Source organism: Acanthaster planci, linkage group LG09 (genome assembly GCF_054643075.1).
Source record: "Acanthaster planci isolate LZ-2023a linkage group LG09, COTS_SCS, whole genome shotgun sequence".
NCBI lineage: Eukaryota > Metazoa > Echinodermata > Asteroidea > Valvatida > Acanthasteridae > Acanthaster > Acanthaster planci.
In genome coordinates this window covers 12,406,489-12,434,469 of record NC_141785.1, presented here as the reverse complement: position 1 = coordinate 12,434,469, position 27,981 = coordinate 12,406,489, and the positions used below count along the sequence as shown (strand labels likewise).

The window sequence follows — 27,981 nt, the reverse complement described above, 5'->3', positions numbered from 1 at the left end:
TGTTTCTTGCTCTCAATATTTTTGCCAGTTTACAGTCTCCAAGTATATGTTAGATGTTAGCTGTGTTTTATAAACGTACAACTCTAATAATTATGTACCCAAAACAGAGGAATGGTTTACACATAATTTGTTTTATTCTTGTATTGTGTTGTAATTACCCAACGTAGCAGCGGTGGACTCAGCGTTGCTTTTGAACATTTTGTATGAAGACTCAAGATTAATCCACATTTCCCTTAGCTGATCAGAATGCCTTTTAACGTTTCGGCTAAGTGTAATTAAAATCGGAGGATTCTTGTGAGCAGGATTCTACAAGCAGTGTACCGTATATTTGAGTTTGCACTTGGTGAAACAGAAATATACCAGGTGTGTGTTCCGAAACTAATTAAGTGTAATAAACTGTAAAGCGAAAAGTGTAGTACGTGCGTTTCTTGCCATTCTTTTGAACCCTTGATTTTTAACCATTTTCTCTCAATAAGCAATGGAAGAAGTTTGTTCATCTAAATGCAAATCCATCTTTTCATCTCAACCTCTTTTACCACTCCAAGACTTAAACTCAAGAAATTGGCGTCCCGTTTAGGAATTCAAGCGTAAAAAATCAGTGTTCTTTTGATAAATGTATGTAGCGCATTGTGCAAACACCTTACTTGGAAGTGTGAGATAATGGGGTCGAATCCCAGCAGGAACACTTTTTAAATTCAAATTCAAAATTCCAACCTAAGGGTTAAATATTAAAAAAACCAGTGTTGTTTCAGAGAAGTAAGTGGCTCAGTGCGGACGAATCGTGCTTCAAACTGCCAGATGGTGGGTTCGAACCCCAGTAGGAACATTTTTTGAATTCAAATTCAAAATTCCAACCTAAGGGTTAAATATAAAAAAAAACAGTGTTCTTTCAGAGAAGTAAGTGGCTCAGTGCGGAAGAATCGTGCTTCAAACTGCCAGATGGTGGGTTCAAATCCCAGTAGGAACACTTTTTAAATTCAAATTCAAAATTCCAACCTAAGGGTTAAATATAAAAAAACAGCGTTCTCTCAGAGAAGTAAGTGGCTCAGTGCGGAAGAATCGTGCTTCAAACTGCCAGATGGTGGGTTCGAATCCCAGTAGGAACACTTTTTAAATTCAAATTCAAAATTCCAACCTAAGGGTTAAATATAAAAAAAAACAGTGTTCTTTCAGAGAAGTAAGTGGCTCAGTGCGGACGAATCGTGCTTCAAACTGCCAGATGGTGGGTTCGAACCCCAGTAGGAACATTTTTTGAATTCAAATTCAAAATTCCAACCTAAGGGTTAAATATAAAAAAAACAGTGTTCTTTCAGAGAAGTAAGTGGCTCAGTGCGGAAGAATCGTGCTTCAAACTGCCAGATGGTGGGTTCAAATCCCAGTAGGAACACTTTTTAAATTCAAATTCAAAATTCCAACCTAAGGGTTAAATATAAAAAAACAGCGTTCTCTCAGAGAAGTAAGTGGCTCAGTGCGGAAGAATCGTGCTTCAAACTGCCAGATGGTGGGTTCGAATCCCAGTAGGAACACTTTTTAAATTCAAATTCAAAATTCCAACCTAAGGGTTAAATATAAAAAAACAGTGTTCTTTCAGAGAAGTAAGTGGCTCAGTGCGGAAGAATCGAGCTCCAAACTGCCAGATGGTGGGTTCAAACCCCAGTAGTAACGCTTTTTAAATTCAAATTCAAAATTCCAACCTAAGGGTTAAATATAAAAAAAAAAATTGTTCTTTCAGAGATGTAAGTGGCTCAGTGCGGAAGAATCGTGTTCCGAATTGCGAGATGGTGGGTTCGAATCCTAGTGAGAGTGCTTTTTGAATTCACATGTAAAAGCTTAAATCAAAAGGTTAAATAAGAGAAATCCGAAATAGGACTCGGGGACCCCAAGTAGCGCCGTGGTTAAAGACCACGGCATGGGAGTTGGGTGACCCAGGATCGAATCCCAGGGTGGAAGGGTAGGGGGGACCTCACGGTCCCCCCTACCCTTCCACCCCTTTTTTTCGGTTTCTACCCAAATCGGACCCAAATCGGACCCAAATCGGACCCAAATCGGACCCAAATCGGACCCAAATCGGACCCAAATCGGACCCAAATCGGACCCAAATCGGACCCAAATCGGACCCAAATCGGACCCAAATCGGACCCAAATCGGACCCAAATCGGACCCAAATCGGACCCAAATCGGACCCAAATCGGACCCAAATCGGACCCAAATCGGACCCAAATCGGACCCAAATCGGACCCAAATCGGACCCAAATCGGACCCAAATCGGACCCAAATCGGACCCAAATCGGACCCAAATCGGACCCAAATCGGACCCAAATCGGACCCAAATCGGACCCAAATCGGACCCAAATCGGACCCAAATCGGACCCAAATCGGACCCAAATCGGACCCAAATCGGACCCAAATCGGACCCAAATCGGACCCAAATCGGACCCAAATCGGACCCAAATCGGACCCAAATCGGACCCAAATCGGACCCAAATCGGACCCAAGATTTTCATATATTTCCCGCCCATCTTCTACAACCAATACACAAACAAAATATGAACGTCCAGATTGAAAGTTACCATTCCGTTTATTGCGTACTTTTAGAAGAACTATCAAGATGTTATATTATACAGGGTGTCCCATAAACAAAACAAACCCTGAGGAAGGGGTTAATATGCCCAAACCATGAGATATGATTATAATGTATAAGGATTTCCGAAAAGTAGAGGCAGTATTCTTTCTAATGATACCTTGATGGTATCCTTCCTGTCATGCATGATTGAACACCACTGTCTTGAAAACAATGAAGAAGAGCACGTGTAAAGTGCCCATGTGCACAATGGGCGGGCTTACTGGATCGGCTGAATGCCAGAAGTGGTGTTGCATTCTAGTTGTACTTGCAACCAGAATTTCTAAAAGGTACTGTACTGAAAAACTTGAATGTGCCCTGAGAACTTTGTGAGAACTATCTCACAAAGAAAACTTACAACCTACAATACGCGTATAAATAACAATTCTAATGGACCATTTATAACTAGATTACAAATGAGTCAAAATGTCACAAAACAATTTTCCAAAACACACTGCAAACAAAATAACATTTAGTGGTGTAAAATCCAAACTAGCTTACACAATTAAAATTCTATCGAATGTGAATGAAATCAACAGGCAAATTTTCAGGCAATGTAATACTTTTTACGAATTGTACAACTACTGCTAGCGTTACTCAGTTAAAAATTTCATAGTAGTCTAACAGTCTACACCTAACAAAGTCCTTTTTAATTAACATAAATCACAACATTTCACAAGGTTTCTTACTACTTTAAAGGGTAGCTGCAATCAATGTTTTGATTACAAACCTGTAAAATGTACCTTTGTGCCTCAGTAAACCTTATTTTCAACTTTGGTTTCACAATCTCAAAGGGTATTTTAATGCTTTTTTGTTTTTATGCCGAGTAATTCCATATTCATGTCAAAAATGTGATGTCATCTCAGGAAGAAGCCTCAATGTTACATAGTTTGTACACAAAAAAAGTCCTGCATTTTTGTAGATTTTCCTAGACCAATTTTTCTTTTCTTTGCTGATTCACTGTTATTTATGTGCATAGCAATAAGAAACCATCAATCCCCCTCTCAGAAATGTTTTGAGTTTGTAAATTCTGGGTTTACAATTTGAACTTGAAATACCTATGCACTGAACCATGTCTTAGATGACTTCACAGCAATATCACCCTCAGTTGTCTGGGGAAAATATGGATAATTTTGACTGCTTAACCAAATAGTAGTGTGTAAGGATTTTCATACCTTGAAGAAAAGTGCAAAGATGCAGAAAAACTGTGTCGACGAAACATTCATTACAGTTAATGGCAGCTACACTTTATAAGCTACCAAGTTCAAAACCTCCTTGAAGGACTTGTGCACAAATCTCCTGAAATGTTGTGCTTGATTAATTTCGTGTAAAGGGGAACTTGAGGCAGTTCGCAGAATTCAATGTTATGCAATATAAAAAGGGAAAATTCAAGTTAACATGAACCACAATTTTTACAACTTTTACAACTACTTAAAAAGCTATACCAAGTTCAAAACTTTCTTGTTGGCTAACAGTCTTATACGCAAATCTCCCACACTGTTGTGCTGCAGTAATTTCAACTTTCAGGCAGCCCATAAAATTAAAAATGCCATAAAACATTAGCCAGTTTGTGTTTTCACTCTGTTCAAAGGCCAGAGGTAAGCCATCCTCTAAAGACACAGTTGTGAATCATAGCAAAATGGTGTCTCACTTCCAAGTTACTCCAACTCACAGATCAGAGAGGAGTGATCCAATGGGAATCCAGTGTTAGGTAGAAAAACACATACTGTCTTTACCAACTCAGCTCACAGGCCCGATGTAAGTGATTCCGTGTTAGGCAGAGCAACGTGCCTTGTCATTTCCTAATGAGTTAACGTGAATGATGCAGTCTGCTAGTTACACCTCATCTCCTTTAATCCAGCAGTATCCAACAAGGTCTGTATAAACAGTGTCTTGACGAGCCCCTTGGTAGTTCAAGGAGTAGATTAAGACGGCCGCCAAAAATCTCCCAGTACCTGTGGACAACCAAATTGTTGCGTTACAGGAAGTTAGGAATGCACATTGAAGTTCTTGATTTGGAAAAAAGTGCCACTTCACTGCACTTTGAACATAAAACTAAAAACATTCTACATGTACTAAAAGCGTAAACACCTGAACACACACACATGGGGATCTGCAATTAAAGTGCAATAAAGTCCAATCTTAAACACCAAAATCAATGATCTGCTCGCAAAAAGAATGTTCCAATTATTGGACAAATAACAAGCTTTCCAGCCATAACCAACTGTGCTATTGTCAGTTAATTTTCAAGCTTAAGATGTTGGCTTCATGCAGTAATCCTCCCGAGGATATTTCGGCATTTGTCTTGAATTAAAAAGGATTTCATGGAAGGTAATGGCTGGGTATTCTCCAGTGTTGTGGTACTCGTACTGGAGTACTACTTGAGTACCGTTTTCAGAGTACTCGTACGTTCAAGTACTCGTACTCGAATGACAGTTCTTGTACTCGGGTTACAAAATACTCGGAACTCGACATCCAAAAATTGTACTCGAGCATCAAAGTACTCGTACTCGATTAACAGTACTCAATAAAAAAATCCTTTAATTTAACTTTCCACGGCCGTTAAAATAAGGTACAAAAATATCGACCCCAATGACCTGATATTCAATAAGGTTCTGACAAAGAGAAGGCCGAACGTGGGACCATTAACGTATCCGACCCATTCGCCGCCTGTGCGTGTACTTAACCAATCAGATACGCAAATTGTATTGTGGTACTCCAGAATTGTCCTGCGATTTACTTGGGCATTGGTAGTCTGGTTCCTGGACCCGAAAATTCTAACGACGAACCCAGCATACAAAAAATCACAGGCATGTGAATAATTGAGTCTGGAAAATAGACTTTGCCGCGCTGTGCACGTTGTGTCAACTGCTGCAACGCACGTGTAGTGACCGTGACATTGCTAGCCAGATCACTTGTTCTTGTAGCCATGTCATCTGCATTCGGTGTTTCTTTTACACAATGGCAGGTCTTAGAGTCTCTAAATTAAGATAAAACTACTTCTGAATTAGAATTACTTGTACTCGTACTTAGAATTAGAAGTACTTGTACTTGTATTCGGAAGTGCAAGTACTTTTACTCGGAAACCAGTACTTGTACTCGGCAGTCAAAGTACTCGACCTGTCTTTGTACTCGGTAGTACTTAGTACTCGGAAAAAAGTACTCGACTTCAACACTGGTATTCTCTTGTTTGATGGGCAAATTCATGCACTTGACTTACTTGTGTTCCTCTCCGCTAAATTCTCCAGCAAACTCCCTTTGACAAGAAACACATAACACACAGTTGTGCTGAATGGGTCGTATACGTTAATGGTCCCACAGGTATTCTTGACCAGCCTAAAATAGGGGAAAAAAGTAACAGTAGCTCATTGGGGATGACCCTATTGGCTTTGCGCAAACAAGTTATCGAACTTTTCCTCACTGACATGACATGACTGATGGGTTAAGGTCATAAAAAAATAATAACATGTTTTACAGTCCAGGAGCAGCATTTAGTGGAAATGACAGCTCTGATTTGTTTTGGATGACAGTCAAAGTTTAAAACTGATAGTGTCCACATCTCCTATTCACTGTACAGGGGTTGATGATGTCATTGTTTTAACAACAGTGTATTTGTGGTCTCACTTTTAACCTTCAGCACCCTGCCAGATACATGTACATGGCACCCTTTCATTTGATACAAGGGAAATTGCATTAGGGAAAAACATTTTGCTTTTTCTTGTGTAAATGGAAAAAGTGCCTTCTTTTAAACCAGTTCCCCTAAGTTACAAAACCCTAATTCAAATCTGTAGTCCCCTTAATTATATTACCCCTTTTGCAAAATGTTTGGGGGTTTCAAATGCTTTCTGTATCACTCAAAAAAAAGGCAAAAACTATTTAAACCGCCAAAAATATGCCAACCTGAATATATAATTACAGATGATAATTACATGATTATCATGAACCTCGACCTCTATATAGAAAATGTGAAAAAAGGGGTGACACTATACAACTACATGTATGGTGTCCCCCCCTTCTCCCATCCCCCCAATTTCCAGCAAAAATTTACACCACTGCTGAGCATGACAGCAAAGTTCAGAGGTGGGAAAAAGAGATGCTGCAATCCTGGACAAAATTGTTGGGACACGTGTCAATAGCCATACCGGTACGCCTTGCAAGTCCTCCACTCCCCCAAGTCAAGGATGTCGTCTCCAGCTGGAGTGCAGATCATGCACTAACATTGAGAAAGAGTTTGGGCCAGGCTTGTGGCATGCTTCAGAGACAGATATTTCTCCTATTCCTCAGATTTGTCATGTTAAAAATGAAAATAGAAAAGACAAGACCTCAAAGTAAACAAGATTAACCCTTACCGTCTAGGGACCATTGCATATGCTTGTTGGATTCAGAATGGTTAGGGTTAACAAAAAGACAAAAATTTTTGCAGGGCATGCACCATTAAAAATACTACTCTTTGAATAAATTCTGCTCAAATTGAGAACAATTTCAATGTAGACTGCCAAGGATTTTTATTACCTCTAGAGGGCAGGGCAGGAGAGGTACTGTACTATTCCAGTTGCCTCTGGCAGTACATGTAGGTTGAGGGAACAGACGACCTGGAAGAGTGGAGGGTAGAACCATGCAGCAGGGATCAATCTAAGAGTGTATGACATATAACACTTTGGGTTAGAATAAATGGTAAGGAAATAATCAGCAACAATTACTTGAGGTGTATCAGCTCTCTTGTGGGCTGCAAGTATTGAATAAAGAAATGAATCTTGCATAGACAGCATGATATTGAAGAGCTTAATTGAATGATCTTATAAATCTGTAGACTTAAGACATGTCGTATGCAATAAGCAACACTGCCCACTTTGGAATGCCAGCTATCAACCATCAAACGACACTTGCCTAGCAAATGTGTACTGGTATGCATTCATTGAAACGTTAAAGGCTATTATGGCATGCTGGAGCAGCAACTGTTTGATGTCATTTGAAAGCAAGAAAGGTGGACAAGTCAGCTTTTTGGCACTGGACTACTGAGCGGCATGGCTGCATTAATGGTTCTCAAAAGTATTATTTGCGAGTATAGAAGGGATAAGTGACTTGGAAATAATTGCATAAAATAGTCGCAAAGAACTTGTAAGAGGACACTTACTAAGGCTTGTACTCAGACTTGCTCTGGTAAGTTGTGCTTTGGTTGATCAGAGTTCTGGACTGAATGAGCTCTCTGAGAACAATCTCTGTAATGTACTTGATGGCCCTGATGGGAGTCTGAACCAGTGGGTGTATCGGGGTTGGAACATTCCGTCGGTGCATAACGCTGCCAGGATGCGACGCGAGAGATTCAGACAGTGAATGTTACTGCCAATTGTACAGAGACTGGTATGTGTCTGGAAACAGTTCAAAGAATTCAAGAAATGAAATCCACTTGAAAATAAACATTATGCAAACATCCCTACCTTGAGACTTGAAGAAGTCATCTAGATAACACTTAAGAAACCATTGCTCCTTCAATTTTACAAGATAAAGACAAGTGTTTTGGAATGTGTTAACCCTAAAAGAGCTCTGTGCATGTGTATGGGGATGGACCGAACCCCATCCAATTGTCTGATATCATCTCAAGCTCAAAACACATTGTGTTTCTTGTGCAAATTGATTGGTGCCTTTCATATGTTCTGACCAAAAATATTTGTAAAAGCATAACTGACCACAACGTTAGCAGTATGTCTGATTTGGCTAAACTTTGGAAGTGCAAGAGCATTAACCATATAATCAAATCTGTCATTGCCTGAGGTACATGTAGTTTAGCAAGGTCCATGGGTTTCACATTTTTCAGGACACATGCTGAAGGACTGACTCAAAATGGACGAGTTGATTTTGAGATATCCAATGTCTAAACACATTGGTCCACTACCACAAATCCCTTAACTACATACATGACATGCCCATTCTTCTTGACTGAGATGTTGCAAAGTGGATGGCCACTTGTTGGTCGTACATGAAGGAATATTCATGCCACAGTGACAGTGAGGAAACCTCAGGTAGGAGAAGTGGAGGAGGGAATCGACAGCAAGAACATGCTGCAGTGAGTCTGCCACCTTCAGGATGTATTCCAGCCAGCCATTCTTGTGAGCATGCAGTGACGGACCTAGTAGAGCAACAGGAGGAATGATGGCATTCTACAGTCGCTGGCAAAAAACACAAAACCAAGTTACTCAGTCAGTTTGTTTCCTGCACACCCATAATGTAGATTTCTGGACTGTCTAACGGACTGCACTACAAGAAAGCTTGTTGTCAGAAATAGTCTGTGCCAAATGTTCTACATGAAGTTACGGTTAAAGTTTGAAACATTACATACTCATGATTATTAAATATTCAGCAATTATCCAAAGGCTATTCAAAATATATTGGGGGTAGTAATTTCCAATTGTGTAGTGCGTTTAAGTACGTGTATGAATGAACGAATGTTATTGCTGTGACCGGCAAGCACAAGTGCACCAATTTAAAGAGCACCTCTACAGAAAACATGTTTTCTCTGATTTTATCTGTTCAATATGGAAGCATCCAAATCGAATGCAGTTTCCTTTGTCTTCCGAGCTCAACTATAACAAGCTTGAAAGGGCTTTTTTCTGTTCATGCCAAGATGCGAAATCTGAATGCAGACTGCGTCATTCAGAAAAAACAGAGAAAACGAGGGGAACAACGCATGCAGCCATTGTTTGTAGCCATTGTTTGGCACGCACAAGGATTTATCCACTACGAACACAGGGCAAGGGTTCCACTCGTTTTCCATGTTTTCCCTGAATGACGCAATCCATATTCAGAATATGCATCTTGCCATGAACAGAAAAAAACCCTTTTAATCTTCTTAAAGTTGAGCTCTGAAGACAAATGACACTGCATTTGATTTGGATGCTTCCATATTTATTTGAAAAGATAAAAACCAAAGAAAACATGTTTTATTTAGTTAGAGCATGGCTAGAGGTGCTCTTTAATACATGCATGTATGTGGCGAGAGTTCCGTGTGCATGTACATGTACAGACAACACCAATGAGCATAGAATTAGAAACCTTAATTCACAAATAAATGTCACCCCCGTGACCCCTTTCAAACCTGTCCATTTTCCAAAATTTAATGGAAATTGGCCGTATGTGGAACTCTTTCCAATCACTGTAAGGAAGAACAAACTCTTAAAAGAAAGCTCACAATACTTGAGATAACAATGAGAACAACCAGGGACACTTACTTCACTCATGGAGGAATAAAACACGAGTGCACTGGGAACGGCGTACCCGACGGTCGATCGGCCCCCGTTTTCTGGATCATTGTAGTGATTTTGGCATGTTTGGTTGGTCACTTCGTTGATGGAATGGACTAGTACAATAGCCTGGGTAGAATTTGGCAAAATAGAATGTAATGTACAAGTGACAGATTTTTTCTGGTAAAAACTGTAAACATTTTAACATGGTAAACTGCGCACCCGACTTCCTTGACTGGCTACATGTGTTGTCATTCAAGCAAGCACGGTAGGCCCCTAATGTATGCACACTTTACAGATTACTAATTGAGGCCAATAAGGTTAGAAGTCGGATGCGTCCAGGTGCACACCACTGCCCCCCAAAAATCATTATTAACAAAACATTTGAAGACTTGATATCCAAGTCCAATGGTACCTTTTCAACCAAACAGCCATCCAAAATTAGTATTTGTATTGTTATTATTTTCCTTTAATAAAAAAATCGCCTCATGGGTTTAGACTAAAAAAGCAGAGTATAACTTAGCCTGGGATAGCCCCAAAAGCCAATTTTACGAGATTCGCAAACTAAGCAAGTTTATTACAAATGAACAGAAAATACAAGCACCAGTTTACACCAATTACTACACTCAAATTACCATAAATATTAAAGAAATAAAAGAAAAATAAAGTTCCTAATATATAATTCACCTAGACATTTATTGTTGTCATTTACTTTGGCCCTTTCGAAAATAATAATAATAATTGAAAGAGTTTTATATCGTTATAAATGATTCGTTTTGTCTTCCTGAAACTGCTTCACTGCTGCAAATAAAAGCTTCTCTTACGATAAGATAAACTTGCAAAAATTAAGTTTTTTCAATTTTTCTCAAAGAAAAATTAAATACAACTAAAGGTCTTTTTACCAGTCAAATGAACGACCTACATGTATACAACCGGCGTTCTCGCCAAGTGGCCCGCTCCCGATCAGCATGGGGATCCAATTGACTCGGTCCTAGATTCACTTTTGTTCAGATTTTATCAGCAAAAAGAGAAAATATTAATAAAGTTAATTTCAAGCACTTTCATTTACATCATCATCGACTTAATTATCAAAAATGTTGATTAATCACATGAGTAGCCAACCTAATGCACCCTCGGCCATGGCCGAGGGCGTACTTCATGAGTGCTTTAGGGTACCAGTCTATCAAGCCCCATTGAAAACAATGTAAAATGAGCACTGTTCAGGGACCAATAACATGCATACCAGCATCTCTGAGGTTTCTGAGACACAAATTGAATGATGTTTAGACCCTAATCTTTCAAAAAAAAAAAATATGGGTTGACCAATTAAACTTTTAATTATTCCCACAAAACAAAATCACCCCCAAAAAGGGATTTTTCCAAAGTCTGATTGCAACCCTCAACTTTCTCGGGCACTTAGGAACATTTTTCAACCATACTTGTTTTTTTTTGGCCATTGTGCTCTATTATGAAAGCTCAAAGATCCAGGGAGTCGATCCTGGCACCGATTTACACAATCCCACCATTTTTGGGGCCCAACAATTTTTTTTCAAAGAAACTGGAGGCACTTTTAATGGGCTGGCCAGAAATGTTCACTTAAATTAGTAGACTGCACCATCTTTTACAGGTTCTACTCATGATTGCACTATACTGTATACACGCCCATAGAAAACAGATAAAAAATTGGACAGAAACAATGCCACCTGGTGCCACTCTCAGGGAGAGGTTGGCCAGTAGTAGGGACCTGCCGGTTTCAAGCCAAGTGCCCCCTTTTACCCATCGTCCCCCAGTTTACTCCAAAATACCAAAACTAAGCCACGGCAAAATTGAAACACCTCAAAACACCTGCGACTCACTTTTTAAAATTTCATAAAGCCATTTTACCCTCGGCAATCTGAAAACATCTGAAACCCCATCTCGCTCTTATGAAATATACATGTAGGTTCCAATTTTGCCGTGACTTAGTTTCTGATTAACGCGAAAAGGGACGATGGGTAAAGGACCCGCCTGGCTCGCAACGTGTTGGGTCCCTACTACTATGGTTACTCTGCTCAAGTAAATTTGAGATTAAAATAAAGAACCTTTATATAAAATAGGCATGGATAAAGAAACTAGGCCGCAATACCAACCTGTTTTATCAGGTTTTAGGCGTTTGAAAAAATCGTTTCTAGCGGACTTTGCTAAACAATATAACGTCTCATTACCGGCGCCCGCTAAAAAAAGTCACTCAAAGTCGGAACTCGTAAAAGCGATTAAAGAGAGTCAACGACAATTTAAAAATCTCACTTGCCAGTCATACCACCAGCTTTTAAAAATAGCTCAAGATAACGACATAGAATTTACGGCCACGGGCGCAAAAGGAAAAATATTGCGAAAGGACTTGATCACCGCAATTAAAGCGTATATTAACCCACAAGTGATTACTGAAGTGGACATCAGAAGAATTCGACGCTTCAGAGACAATTACAGAAATTGGGAGCTGATACCGAAGTTTTATGGAGATGACCTAGTTCATATTTTTTATTTTTACAGAAAGTATATCGAAGACAGGGCACTCGCCGAGTTTAAGGAAATCGGCTCGTTAAAATTACAAACGGCCATTAAAATTCAGTTTAAGATGGAAAAGCCAGGAGCTGAAACTAAAATCGGCATTTTCACATTTACGAGCCAAAATAATGCAGTCTTTTCTAAAAAGGAAATTAAAGAAGCATTGGATGAACAGATAACCCAACATAAAGAAGACGTGGAAGCTCACGAGCAGAGAGGCTCGGGTTGGGTCTTTGATAAAGTAACAGCTTTCTTTATTAACGTGGTGAAATATAACCCAGTCGGCGTGACTTATATTCCACTATCTAAATATTTGGCAGCTAAAACAGCAATAATTAACGTCCAAAATAAAGATTACCAGGAGAGTGCATACGTTGGGCGTTGAGATCTGCTTTAAAATAATATTCAGACAATGTCAAGCGTCAGTTGGAAATTAATCCGAAATATATAAACGCGGATAGAACCTCGACTTACACAGAAGCAGATGGTTTAAATTTTGCAAATGTAAGCTTTCCGACACCCATCTCACAAAGTCCACGTATCGAATCACAAAATAATTTAGCAATCAACGTGTTTGGTTTCGACAAAAAAGACGGTCTTTACATTCTTTATAAAACGAAGCGCTTAGATGAACCGATTAATTTCCTCTATTTTACCAAAGGCGAAACGAGTCATTATTGTTGGATTAAGAATTTCTCGCGTTTGACAGGTAACATTGATAAACACGCTCATTAAGAAATATTTGTATTTCAAATGCCTGTCACATTTTCAAACTGAAAAATGACTCACCCGTCATCAAGAGGATTGCCAAGGAATTGACGCACCAGCGTGTAAACCCACTGAAGGCAAAAACATTTTACAATTTGAAAACTATAAGAACAAAGAAGAGGCACCTTTTGTCATTTACGCAGATTTTGAGTTTGTTTTAGAAAAATTACCGCCAACGGTACAAACGTGATTAAAACCCAGATTCACAAGCCTTGTGGCTAGTCTTACGCACTCTTTAGGTGTGACGGGGTTTGTACTTCACGAGAGACTTACAGAGGCACAGACGCAGCAATTACTTTTGTGCAATCGCTTTCCAGTGAAGTAAAAAAAATCAACGAAACATTTGCAGATCCCAAGCCAATTAATTGGTCTGACGAGTTACAAAAATTCTACGAAAATTGTAACCGCTGTTGGATCTGTGAAAAGCTTATCGACAAGACAAAAGAATTTCAGTGTCAGTGCCCAATTCCAAATGAACCAAAAACAAAGAACGAAAAAACTGCCTTCAGTTCCGCAAACGAAGCTGGGTTCAGGGAATTGCTTTGTGTGACGTGTACAAAGCCTATTAACAAGTTTAGAAAGGTCAGAGATCACTGTCATGTGACAGGTAAGTTCCGAAGCCCCGCGCACTCTAGTTGTAATCTCAAGTTAAAAGTCGTCCCGAATCAAACGCCCATTCCAGTGATTTTACACAACTTGGAGAAATACGACGTGCACTTATTTATGCAAGGCGCTCACGAGTTTAACGGGGAAGAAATAAAATTAATTGCTAAAAATACCAAGAACTACATTTCATTTTCCTTTGGCCAACTCAGGTTCTTAGACTCCTTTCATTTTATGGCAGCTTCGCTAGATCTGTTGGTTAAAAACTGTTCACCCGATGATTTTAACTTACTTTGCGAAAGGTTTCCAAATAACTCCGACATGCTTTTAGAAAAGGGAATTTACCCTTACGAATATATAGACTCATTTAATAAATTTGAAGAATCGCAACTCCCTCCCCAATCGGGTTTTAAACAAGCCTATTTATTGCGGCGTGTGTTCGACCAATCCAAAACTTTAATGTACGATTTCTATTACAAAGACTGAAATTTTGGTGATTTAGTAAATTTAGTTTATACTGACACAGACAATTTACTCGTTCAGATTCAAACCGACGATTTAAACGAGTAAAAAGCGTACACTATTTGACTTTAGCAATTACCCGCCCGATCATCAACTTTAGGATTCAAAAATTAAAGTCATAGGCAAGATGAAAGACGAATTTGGTGGTCAAACAATTTCAGAAGTCGTTTGCACACGCCCAAAAATGTATTCGATCTTAACTACCGATCAAAATTGAAAGAACGCGAAATGCATGACAAAGGTAGTAACTCAAAAACACCTATCGCACGATTTGTATAAAAGCTGCCTATTTGAACAGAAGCAGCATTTCAATGAACGGCAATTCTTTAGATCAGACAAACATCGAATGTACACCATCACGCAAAATAAATTAAGTCTGTCACCATTACATACTAAGCGTTATATATTGCCGAATGGGATAGATACATTGCCTTACATTGTCAATCGAGGATTAGAGGATTTAAAGCAACTGACCTCGAGCGAGCTAAGCTATCTGTTAAGCCTTGTACAACTCAAATTTTAAACCGACAAAAAGAAAGCCCTCAACTCAGTTTTTGCGCAGTTAAAACGCAGGCGGTAATTCGGTGTCTTCAGGTACCACTTGAAGCTCTTCTTTAACGAAACTCCTATTTGGCTCATTTCATAAATAATATAAAGTGGGGCCCGTTTTTATCCGCCTGCCATTTACTCGTTTAAATTGACTCATGCGTTTTTCACTTTGATAAACGTCCACTGACCAGACCGGATCTGTTGCCCTTTTGACGGTTCCACCCTCTTGTTCACCTGGGTAATATAAATACCGAATGACCACGCTAGATGGATGCGGTTTTTTTTTGGCTCGCTTCACTCGCTCTTTGTGGTGCACTAGGTGTTTGTTTCACTTGGTCTAATTTGACGGCTTTTTGAAAATTCTCGCTCGATTTTAAAATAAAGTTAAGCAAATCCATAAGCTAAGATTTTAAAATAAAGTTACACAAATCGATAAGCTAAGATTTTAAAACAAAGTTAAGCAAATCGACAAGCTAAGATTTTAAAATAAAGTTACGCAAATTGATAAGCTAAGAAACCGACTAAAGCCGTCCCGGATGTAATCCATATAAATTCCTGAATTTTTTTATCCTCGGAAGGCGCGTAAAAATCGGATAATCTAGGTTCTGGCGGCAACGGCATTATATTTTTACCGGTCAATTCGCTGTAAGCTCGTAACGCTTCATCCACATTTACAAAAGTCTGCTGACTCGCATGCTCCTGTCGAATTTGTTGTTTAAAAAATCTAACATATAAATGCGGTTTTGCTCCCAAAGAGTTGCCTGTCACATTCATGGTGGCCAGTTCATTCTTCGGAATCTCTTGTTCAGGATGTTCACACATACATGTAAGAGTCTTCCTTTTTCGTTGTCTGTTGATGATTTCCTCTGCTGTACCTCTTTCAAAATGGCTTTGTAGTCGTCAACCGAATGCTTCATGGCCTCGTTTCCTCCAAGAAGATATGTGCCGTCGTCAGGACCGCTCATGATGGAGGGGGTCAAGGTACAAGACGGTGTTTTACAGGATGGTGCTGGGTGATTCTCGGGACCCTGGCCCACTTGAGGAGCTGTGCCATTGACAGGAGACTGGGGAGCGTAGCACGAAGAGGTGTACGGGTTGCTGCATTGCCAGGTGTCTGAAACAACGCCCGAGGCTGATTTTCTGCGACGGGCTGGTGCCGATCAGCTCGTGGAGTCTCGTCTTCACGTGCGTTAGCAGCTTTACCACCGTTTTCCTTGAGGAGGAGCACCTTCATCAGCTCTCTGAGACATTTTGGTTTTGCTCCATCCGTTCTTGCCTCTCTTGCATCGCCATCATTCTGGACTGGATATCCCCAAGGATATCGAGGATGAGTTCCAGGGTTTGATCCTGGTGACTCATTCCCCGGAGCATATCCTTGACCTTGTCTTGATGGGTCGACAGCTTCTGCCTTCTCAATCCAGCCAGCGCAACATCATCGTCCGAGTGGTCACCTTCATACATGTAGTTGTTCATCCCAGATGAAATTAGAAAAATCATTTTACTCATTTTCCGCATTGAGGTCAAACGGTCTCAAAGTTAATTTGCTGCCAGTAGCTTCAACTATATACATGTATTGAAAGTATTGTTACAGTTTTTTTTTTCAAATGAAATCAGAATAGAATTTCTACAATCGTGAAATATAATTTTGTACGTTCAGAACACATTTTCCAATTTCCAAGAGTGGTGAATTAATGCAAATTACCTACCAAACAAAGAGTAATAGAAACCAATTCTAGTGATATTTCCATGTCAAATAACTAAGGTCAGGTGTGATGGGGACATGAAAATCTCACACTTTTGGACCCCTGTTTTCTAGAATTACCCACATAAAAAAAATGAAGTACTCTTACGCTTATTTCTGTCTTTGCTTCTCGTGCTGCAGTCAGTAGTATGAAGGGTTTCCTTATCCATCGTCGCAGATTTCAATATTTCAGTTTTGCTTCTCAGCAGGGAGTGTGGTACATGTAAGTATTGTCATCAAGGAACAAATGTGTCATTGGCTTTCTTTCAGGCTGATCGGCATTGTTGCGTGTAGTGAGTTTAATAGACGCTCTCCCCTTAATCCGTTTAAATGGATTAAGGAGAGAGCGTCCACTCTTTCTGAAATCAGCAAGTGTTCTCACCCTATAAAGGCGATACACGGAAACTGTACATTTCAGTCTGTAAAAGATGGAGAACTTGAGTCCCCTGCGATACGATCCTGAAGTGTTTTTAAGCCCAATTCATAGTGAAGTGAGTATCTCACCACTCAAGCTGGAGCTTCTCAGCCCTGAGGTTTCAAGATTCCGGGCATCAAGGGAACGGCTCTTCAGGGGAGCTACATTGGAGGCTTGAGGTACCTTGCCTAAAAAACGTGGCAGAAAACCTTATCATAAAAAATTTGTTGTGCTGGTGCCAACTGTCGAGGCAGCCCTTTTAGATCACGGGTTTGCAGCTCATAGGAGGAGATCTGAGACCTGGTCATCGGTGGGAGTGTCAGCCAAGAAATTACGGGACAAGCTTGTAAAACAAATTCCAGCACTTCAAGCAGGTATTTCCACCAGCACAGTTAAACGGCTGTTTGTTGCTCCAAATCGAAATCCTAAGGCATCCAGTTTTTATCACGGCATCATTGATGCCAAAGTTGGTGTAAAGAGAACTGACAAAAGAAAAAGCCACGACGCATCTCACTTCTGCCGTGCAACTGTCAGTTACGCCTTGGAGATGGCCGCTTGCTTCGACGATGAGGTTACAGTTTGGTCAGTGGAAGATAAAAACAAACTACTTGTTGGAGGTGGGCCATGCGTTGACAGGAGGATGGCGTTCAAGTCCTACTTCATGAAGGGAGACATGGTACATTACCCAGATCACAACTTTGCTACTGGGTAAAAGATCATTCCAAGTGGCTATATGGAACTGCGCAATAAGTCACCCTCATCCAAACACCAGATTCAGCGATCAAGGTCCCTCAGCCTGGTAAAAACACAGGCAACATCTCATTGTTCTTCCCACGAAGACCCGCTTCCACTCCGGCGCCGCGCTTCATCCACGTACCGGCAGGACAAGTTTGGGCATCGCCATCTCATCTATCCGAGAACCGGTCCTTTAACGATATGTCTGAGGGGGAACAAGTTTCATAAAGCTTCCGTTTACAACCATCACACGGACTTGACGCCTCTACTTCGTAGTGTCTGCAGAAAGGGAAATAAAAATGCAGCAATAATTGTACATGTATGTGATAATGGTCCAGACTGGAAAAGGAATAGCCTGAAAGTTGTAATGATAATGGGCAGACTTTGGCGGGATCTTGAACAGGACTGTTTGAATGTTGTCAGCTACTCTCCAGGAGACAGTCGATATAATATGATTGAGCACAGTTGGGCTTCTGTGACGATGTGGTTAACAGGTCTTCAGCTAATGTCCACATTTCCGGTTGAGGAGAAAACTCCAGACGAACAGAGAAACTTGTCCAAAGAAGAAAGGCGACACAAGAAGGCTGTTGTCCTTAACATCGCAATCAGCGAGGTAGAGCGATGTCTCAGAGGGAGAACTTATGATTCTTTTGAAGTTTCACCCGTTGCAGTCCCTTCCTTATTGTCACATATCTACAACGATGAATCAAGCACTGATGAACTGAACGACGCAAGCAAGAAGAAAATCAACAGCTCTGCTTCACTTACATGTACCACTCTCGTCGATGAGTACCTACTGTATACCTCTCCAACCATTCAATACAACGATTCAATAGAATTCATCAAATGCCCAGACAAGACGTGTCATCATTGTTTCAAAAAACCCATACGGGCACTCATGACCTTCCTAAAAGAATTCAGCAACAGCTGTTCCTTCACTCCCCAACTATCAGACATGATTCCAGGACACTTCAAAACTTGGCTAGAAATGGCAACACTGGCAATAACTGGGAAACTCAAGAAATCTGATTTGGACGACGGGCTGAGCTGCACTTTTTCAGGGGAAGATCGGCGATGTAAGCATGGCTGCAGAAAGGCATTCCAGACCAAAGCTGACAAGGAACGTCATGACAGGCTCCTCCACTAAGAAAAATTAAACCAAAAACAAATGGCTCTTTTCAGAGCCACACATCCAAAAAGAGATAATCTGATGCAGTCTGTGTCAGAGGAGGAACCAATAAAGAAAAAAGAAAACCATAATTTTGTTTGTTGTCTTTATTTTCCGGTTATTATTTAACAGATAAATACATCTTTACCACACCATTTATTGAATATTTAAAAATCTGTAAAAGAAAACTTTAAACATTTCATACAGGGAAAGAAAACTCGAGGAAAAAATAACATATTTCTTATTAATATAATTAAAAAATGATTTCTTTAGATTGTTTAATGGGCATAATCTTAAATTCATCCTTTACATGCATACATTTAATATAAACAAACAATTAAAATCACAATAATCTTTGGGCTTTGACTTTTGTGGAAAAGGCAGAGTATTAGCCTGCAACCTCGCATGATCACATGAAAGAGGAAAAAAATATGAAACCATAAACTGACAGATCACACAGAATTTACACAGAGCTTGGATTTTTTTCTGTTGGCAGCAATTGGGAAACAAATTTGTTCAGGCAAAATGTCCACAACCAGCAAACGGTCAAGATAATTGCCCTCTTTCCTGCATTGCGTTTCAAGTTAATTCCTCTAGAATTATTAGTTGATCATTGAAGAAAAACATACATGTACAACACAGTGGGGGGATCTTTGTGACCAGGCTGCTATTTCCATCGTGAAGAGTACGCGCAGAGAAAAAAATGAAATGCAAACGACTCAACCTGAAATCAACGCGATGTCTTCATGCCGCGGGCACATGTTGAGTTGACTAATACAAAATGAGTCCACTTGTTTTTCTATTCCTCTTTTTTTTAAGGTGATCAAGGATAGAATGCGGTTTGTAGATGTAATTTACAGTTCTGGAATCTATTGACTTGAAGAAAAAAGCAGGTGCAGCCGATGCGAAAAGTGGAAAGTGCATAGTAGACGTACCGTATTCGTGGCGTCCTAAATTTCAGTCATATTCCCCACCGTAGTGTATTATTGGAAAACGTTGAATTCAAAGAACCAGACTTTATTCTACGATTTCATTCCGACCCCCCCCATCACCTGGTAACATCCCACTAAAGGTTTAACATTTATACTGTACATTCAAGAATACGACCGAAATTGGGGACGCTGCTAATACGGTCTGTTCGCATACATGTCTTCCTCGATCCTACACATGAAAGCCTGCCGGTGCTTACCGCTGAGTCCCTGCTTGCGCAAGGAGCAAAAAAAAAAGAAAAAAAGTTGTATCAATAACTGCACGTCAATGAACAGAACACACTCTCAAGTACGATTTGTGTAGATTTAGAGTGAGTATGATTGATTCTGCAGGTACACAATTAGGTGTGCGTTTGACTTGTGATACTGAGACAAAAATAATACTATGATAACAGGGTATAAAGGCCTGAAAAAAAGGGGTCTGGAAACCGACAGCATGGATATTTCGCATTTCATTAACGATGCAACTATTCAATATTGTCAGGAAATTAAAACAGTCTGCAAATCCTGGTGGCTGTGGAGCAATTGGAATGACTCATCCACCAGACTGCAGAAGCCATAATCCGATAAGCTGTCCATTGTTTACTGGGAGCAGTTTGTCACAGGGAGCACTCGACTGCGAACAGTTTAGTCAGCCTGACTGAACCGTTCGTCTGTGCCATGTGGACCGTCGGTGGGGCTTTTACAAAGTGTTGAACGCTTTCAAAAGCGTTTGTATTTCGACCTCACGCCTAAGTACGATCGGTAATGCGATTCTAAGCTTATACGCACGTCTTTTGGGAATTGCCGCCCCGTTAATATTTTAGGTTTTAACGTCAATTTAACGTCTGAAGAAGCGCCGACTAAAGATCTAAACAACGACCCGATCATTAGTCAAACCATGGGTCATCTATTAAGCGAGATCTGCTACAAACATGGGATTTATCTATCACCACTGGCAGCCACACTAATACAACTAAGCATTTGGAGTTCAACAAAAGTTGTCTTATATTAAAAGATGTCAACAACGGAAGAAGCGAGCAAAGTAAGCCCAGCGCCAATGCCGACGAGCAGCCCAGTCAGATCCCAAATTCAGACAGTAACTAAAGTCAAAAATCCAAAACGAGTAGAACAAGGTTAGAAATTGGCCGAGCATAACAAGAAGATGAAGCAGCAACTCGCTAAAATGGCCGCGAGTGAACGGAATGCCCCTAGCTCGAAAAATAAAATTTACGAAACGGCTATAGAGAATAGAAATTTAATCCTAGGCAGTTTAGCGATCGGAGCGCTCGCAGCATTTTTAATTTGGAAAAATAAATCGACGCCTATGAAAGTTCAAACGATCCAACCAATTGTTCAACCAAAAAGCGAGCGACCTGAAATTTTAGACATGGAGTAAATTTAAAGATACTATACATGTATATTAAAAATGAGTAACGCTAAATCAATCGAAGTAAACAAAATCGCCAATACGGTCTACCATGGTGCCGTAGTTTCAGGAATCTCCATAGGTTATGCAATGCTATCGAGTAAACTTTTTAAAATTAAACCGCCTGATTTCAATAAATTTACAGTTGAAGATGCGTTAAAACTGACCGCCCTGTCTAGCGGTGCATGAGCTACCCAGAGTTGGCTCATGTCACAGGTTATATTGCCCACGAGTTTACCGACCGCTTAAAATTTGTTTATTTTATAGTAAAAGTAAAATGGCCGAATGAGGATTTGATCCAGAGGAAATACCTCTGCTTGAGGATCAAGATCAAGAAATACAAACGGACGACCAAGATTTCGTCAACGATAACTTATTTTACGATCAACAAGAAACGTCCTTTATAGAAGGCGCAACGACAAACGAAATTTCAGAAAAAGGTCAAATTATGTTTATGGATAATCCCAGAGTAACTGATTTTTACAAAGATAAAGGTAGATCAGATATCCCTATGCCAGCCTACGAAAATTTTGAATATATCACAAAAATCCAGACAAATGTAATAAACTCACAAGAAGGCCCATATTACAAAAATGTAAGAGGAGCCGGTAAGATATTACTTACAGACGAACGTAACCTGAGAAAGTTTGTATTGCCAGACACGATAGCAAAACCCGCCAGAAAACATGGATTTAAAAGCGGATCAAAATTTACTCACGAAGAACTCAAGGAAGCATCGGATCAAGTTAGCAGCATTGTCACTGAGTTTATGGGGGAAAAAATAGCACAAACCGAGAGTATAGATTACCAAGAGCTTTTAGGATTAGATAAACAATTGCAAACGTTGAGAGGGCAAAGACGGTTAAATCAAGCTAAAATTATTGAAATTCAAAAAGAGATAAGTCGTGTCGATACTTCTGAAAATTCAGCTTGTTTACCTGAATTGCAAGACCAACTCGAGGGGCTACAAGCTCAGAGAGATATATTAAACTCAAAAGACAAATATCGAAAATTAAAGATTTAATTAACTACTCTTTACAGTTGGACAACACGCTAGGTGATAAGATTCGAATGATATTTAGAGAGCAGGACGTTACGATTGTAAGTATTTTAACGGCTTTTTCACTAGCCGTAAGTACCATTGTTAGTGGTATTGTAGCTAGCGTTAGAGCTGCCAGAACTCCTAGCATCACGCCAGAACCCAGGCCAAAACCTCCTGAACCACCAAGTAAAGGAGGCGTAACTGCTTGGATCAAACGTCAATTATGGAATTTGGCAAACGTGTTGAAGAAACTCGGGTTGAAAGTTTTAGGCGCTTTGCCCAGAATCATCGGCAGCGCTTTGAGCTGGATATTTAACGTGGCGAGTAAGGCGGTTGGATGGGTGGCAGAGCATGTGTGGACTTTGTTTGTAGGTGTTTTGATTTTGACGTACGTGCAGAAGATGTAAACGGATATAAAGAGGCAAAAAAAAAAATCGGGTAATATTAATTGAGGGGTTTTTTACGCCTTAAATCAAACCGTTTATTAGTCAAAACTTTAAACATAAAACCGATTACACCCACGGCAATGGCTGCAACGGTTAGAGACAGTTTTTCTTCGTTATGAGCATCTAACGGCTTACGTTCTGAAACGGGACTTAAAATTGGCTTCAAATTTGGATTCGGTAAAATTGGCTTTAAATTTGGATTCGGTAAAATTGTCGGTTCTTTTTTGCTCGCTTCATCATTAAAATCATCTTCAACCTCTGGCCTTAAATTTAAACTCGGTACGTAACCAGTCCTCATATCCTCAGTCGCAATTTGTAAATTATTGTTGTAACCTTCAAATGTACCGATGCGCAAGTCCATGTCCGAGGGCACCAAATATAACCCTGGTGCAACGACAAAGTTTAAAGGCGTTTTTGCGTATTGCAACGAATCCTGGAATTGGTCAATCGACTATTCGAGATTGGGGGCTGAATTAATTAAAGATTCCACGATCGTAATAAATTGCCGTTGAGCGTTTAATCCGGTGCCGGTGGCCAAAACGCTAGTCTTTGTTGGTGCTTGTGCACCCAGTTGGGCAATTCTGTTTAGAAAATGAGAAAAATGGCTAATTTTAAAGCTGATCAAATAGAAATTAAATTGACTGTGCTTTGCTAATAAATGTACACTTGGCATGGAGCAAAAAACCGTTTTTGAAAATAATGTTTGGTTTTCCGGAAAATCGAATTTGAAATTTGATATTCTTTTTGGCTTATAATAAGGACCCCCTGAAGCTAAATACTATAAAATGTCCTAAATCCTAAATGCTTAACTAATCCCTCTGAATAGTGCAAAGTTTTGGAGCCATAGATGCTTGTGTCAGAGGCACTTCCTTCCTCTGGATATGGTACTTGAGAGAGAAAACTACAAAATTTGGGTTGAATTAGCTGTAATTCCGTTACAAAAATTTACAGAAGTTTTTCTCCTGGCCTCATTTCTTTCAGAATTATTCCACCATTGTAAATTCTCGTCCTTAATCTGCCTACTAATAACCTCAAACACTAAATTCTCAAATCTAAATATATACTCCTATGGAAACATTGGTAACGGAATTACGTGGTAACGGAATTACATGGGGTAACAGAATTACATTGCAGAATCATGTATGTCTTGAGGCCGTGTTTGGTCAAAGAGGGCAGCAATCACAATTATGTTTCTTTGTTTTACATGTACCACTAGAAGGCAGCAATTTATGACTTATTTACATATGCACTTGGTAACCTCCCTCGATATACGTACATTGCACATGCATCTACAAAACTACAAATTTGGTGAGTATTCTATTCATTAAAATCCCAAGGAGCAGTGTCTTTTTCACAATGGTAATCTCAATAAGTGATTACTTAAAAAGTACTTGCATGAATGACCATACTCATTAAAAATGCATTCTTTTGCACTTTCACTTAAGCATACTTAACATACTGTACATACAGAGGCTTACTTGCAGAGTACATGTATGACATGTGCAGCACTGATGTACTCAAACAAGCTACATGTAGTACACGTTTATAGTTATTTCAGCATTATATTATTTGATGTTATTACATGTACTCTAGTCTAAAGAGCTTACATGTATTATGCTATTGTAACAATCGCCTCCGTACCTGAGGACTCCGTCAGAGCATGCACCGCTGGAGCCCCCTATTGACTGTGAATCATGAACTCTGTGAACTGTATTGTGTTTTTGGGGTCGCGCTGTGGCTCCGGAAACACGCCTGTAATTGGACACCTATTTTGCGGTTGCGGCCGGGTGCAAAACAATAAGAATTGGCGCGCCCTGGAAAAATCAGCTGGGCCACTGCCAAATCGAGGGGTTGTAATTGTGCTGTATAACGAATACACTGTACAGGAGTAGTCTGGAAAAGTCGTTGAAGACGGACGGCTGAATAAAATCAGTGTGTTGTGTTCTAACAACTGGAGAACCACTCGTGTTTGATTGTTGGCATTTTGCCTGCTCTAACCAAAAACCTACGAAGGTCTACGCTACAAATGGTGGCAGCGGTGACGATTTGAGGACACAAAGATCAGAGACATGGCAACAGCAGGCTCAAAACTGACAAACCATTGGCGGAGAAGGCAACCTCCTTGGCGTCGGAAACTCATCCAAAATGGGTCGCCCTGCCGAAGCAGGTTGCACCACCAGTGAAGGCAACCTCATCGCGAAATGGGTCGCCCCGCCGGTGCAGGTGGCACCGCCGGCGGAGGCAACGTTGTCAATGTTGCCTGATACGCCTAAAAATTCCGCCCAACATGAGCCTGGTTTGCCACTAAACACGGTCGGGATGACAACCGACTTTTCGTGGAGAACTCTGTCAAATTAACGACCGAGAAAGGTGTATCGGTGCCTTGTAAACCAGGAGCTGGGTTGAAATCTTCGTCCTCCACTGCAACTGGACTGTACGTGAGGGGAAGATTGGAGGGTGTGACTACCAGTTTCTTGTTAGACACTGGAGCGACGGAGAGCTTAATATCTACTCGTCTCTTTGAGAGAATAGCGCTGCGAGGGAAACCGACTCTCATCCCCTGACCGCACATTCCGCCAGGCCGACGGAAGTGAGCAGCGTGTGGCGGGACGGGCCAAAATGCAAACAGCATTAAGAGGATGTAAGGTGAACCACACGATGTGGGTAACAGACGTGAGCAACCAAGCAATCCTTGGACTGGACTTTTTACGAGAACACAAGTGTACATTGCTATGGGAGGATGAATGTCTGCAGGTGGGGAGTTATAAGATGCCAAGGCAGGCCCACCCGGGAGAGCCTATAGCCTGCCGTGTCCGAGTAACAGAAAACGAAATAGTGCCACCTTTAACTGAAGTCACTGTTGGATGCCAGGTGGTACACCATAGGCCGGGGATTGTGCCCACCTGGGGTGTACTGCAAAACAAGAATCACAATGCTGAAGATCGCAGTTTGCTGGTCGCCAGCGCTTTGGTAGGGGTGCAAGATTCCGTAGTTCCGGTGAGGTTGTTTAACCTGTCATCTGAGCCTAAGCTACTTTTGGCAGGTACCGACGCTGCTATGCTTGGTCCGCTGGACAGTGTGACGATGACTCGAGCCACAGCCGATGACAACCACTGACATAAGAAGTTTCCTTGGCCTCATCTCTTACTACAGACGGTTCATTGAGGGATTCGCTGGAATCGCCCACCCACTTCATCGATTGACGGAGAAGGGCAGAGTGAGTGTCAAGTGGACGAGTGAGTGCCAGCAAGCATTCGAGATACTGAAGCATTGTTTGACCTCTGCTCCGATACTGGCTTACCCAAGTGCCGAAGCCGAATTTATTCTGGACACAGACGCAAGCGGCTTTGCCATTGGGGCCGTGCTGTCCCAAGTGCAGGACGGAAGGGAACGAGCACTGGTGTATGGGAGCAGAACGCTAACCAAATGTGAGCACAACTACTGTGTAACCCACTGGGAACTCCTTGCTGTTACCTACTTTGTGTGGAAGTACAACCACTATCTGTATGGGACACGTTTCCAAATCCAGACGGATCATCGACCACTGAAATGGCTGCACGGGTCAGAGAGCCACAGGGACAGTTGGCGAGGTGGCTTCAGAAGCTGAGTATATACGACTGTCATCGAGGACCGCCCGGGTCGCCAACACGGTAATGCCGACGCCCTGTCAAGGAAGTGTTCCCCACAATGTGACCATTCGCTGGAGGACGGAGATATCTGTGCGGGTGCGGAACTTGACGTGAGAAACCTACAGCACACAGGAAACCAGATTAGAACCGTCAGACAGGCCCCGCAAGTGCAGGCAGCCCCGCCAGAGCAAGCAGCTCCTCCAGCGGAGAGGGCCATTTCGGCTCCGATAGGCCAGTCAAATTGCTTGGCGCTATTGCGACCTGTTTCCTTCCCCAACGCCGACGAAGAATCGGACTCCCTGGACAAGGCAAGTGATTTTAGCCCGGGAACTGTTGGTCGATTACAGCAAGGACAGAGATTTGAGCAGGGTTCTGTCATGGTTGGAGGTGCGTGGGCAACGACCTGCTTGGGAGGTGTCATCTGAAAGCAAGGAACTGAAATTCTGGTGGGCCCGGTATGAACAGCTAGAGGCAAGACAGGGGACATTGTACATCCGCTGGGAGGCCGCCAAACCTACGGACCGGGCTCGACTGAGAATGGTGATCCCACCAGGAATGAGGTCGGCAGTCATGAAGCATTTTCATGACGAGAAAACAGCTGGTCATCTCGGAGTTGCAAAGACTTTTTCCCGACTGTGTCGCAGTGATTTCTACTGGCCGTCCATGCGACAAACTTCGCGCCGCTGGATTCAGAGCTGCCAAATGTGCCAGAGAAGAAAACAGCCGTCGAGGACAAAGCAAGCAGAGACGGTGCACTATCAGGTAGGGGCGCCCCTTGAGAGAGTCGCCATGGACAGTGTGGACCCTTTTCCCGTGACGGACCGCGGGAACAAATAAATCATGGTGGTAGGTGACTATTTCACAAAGTGGACGGAGTGCTACCCCATCCCAGACCAAAAGGCCTGCACTGTGGCAACCAAGCTGGTGAAGGAGTTCATAGCCAGATTCGGCATTCCACTAGAGCTGCATACAGACCAGGGCATGGATTTCGAGTCTGCGGTCTTCGGAGAGATGTGCACCCTCTTGGGGCTGAAGAAAACACGGACGACACCATACCATCCGCGCTCAGACGGCATGATAGAGCGGTTCAACCAAACAATGGAGGCAATGCTCAGTCTTTGGTCAATAAGGCCCAGACAGACTGGGACCGACATCTGGCATTGCTCACCATGGCGTACCGGTCCTGCGAGCACAAATCAACAAAGGAGACACCCAATGCAATGATGCTGGGTCGGGAGGTGTCCATGCCGGTTGACCTTCTAGTAGGTGCAGGTGCCCCATCAGACGAGACAGGAGTGACCACCGACTATGCACAGAAGTTGCAAGGCAGACTTCAACTCGCCCACGAGGTCGTCCGGGAGGCCCTTAGCAAAGCAATGCGTTCACAAAAGATACATTACGACCGCAACGTATCTAAACTTGTGTACCGCAAGGGAGCCGTGGTTTGGTTGCACTGCAAACACCGGACGAAAGGTCGGTCTCCAAAACTAGATCTGCACTGGGTTGGATCTGATGTTGTGTATCGAGTTCAGAAAAGCCCCCATGCGACCCCCCCTTGTGG

General features: G+C 41.5%; 1 protein-coding gene across 16 annotated transcripts in view; it reads right to left on the bottom strand.

Moving 5' to 3' along the window:
* Positions 1-2,559: 2,559 nt before the first annotated feature.
* LOC110987046 (uncharacterized) overlaps positions 2,560-27,981 on the bottom strand; it is a 30,301-nt gene continuing 4,879 nt past the window's right edge. Inside the window, exons 2-10 of one of the 16 annotated variants that reach the window (XR_015426445.1) lie at positions 22,022-22,064; positions 10,781-10,858; positions 9,847-9,987; positions 8,536-8,778; positions 7,755-7,989; positions 7,133-7,252; positions 6,763-6,893; positions 5,841-5,956; positions 2,560-4,575 (exon numbers count right to left, since the gene is read on the bottom strand). Coding sequence is in view for 7 of the 16 variants with exons in the window: in XM_087141210.1 (XP_086997336.1) it covers positions 4,457-4,575; positions 5,841-5,956; positions 6,763-6,830 (303 nt within the window). In the remaining 9 variants the exon portion in view is untranslated. Of the gene's footprint in view, positions 4,576-5,840; positions 5,957-6,762; positions 6,900-7,132; positions 7,253-7,754; positions 7,990-8,535; positions 8,788-9,846; positions 9,988-10,760; positions 10,859-12,330; positions 16,299-16,697; positions 18,018-22,021; positions 22,065-27,981 lie in introns of those variants that run through there. The other 15 variants (XR_015426443.1, XR_015426447.1, XR_015426446.1 and 12 more) reach the window with 15 other exon arrangements.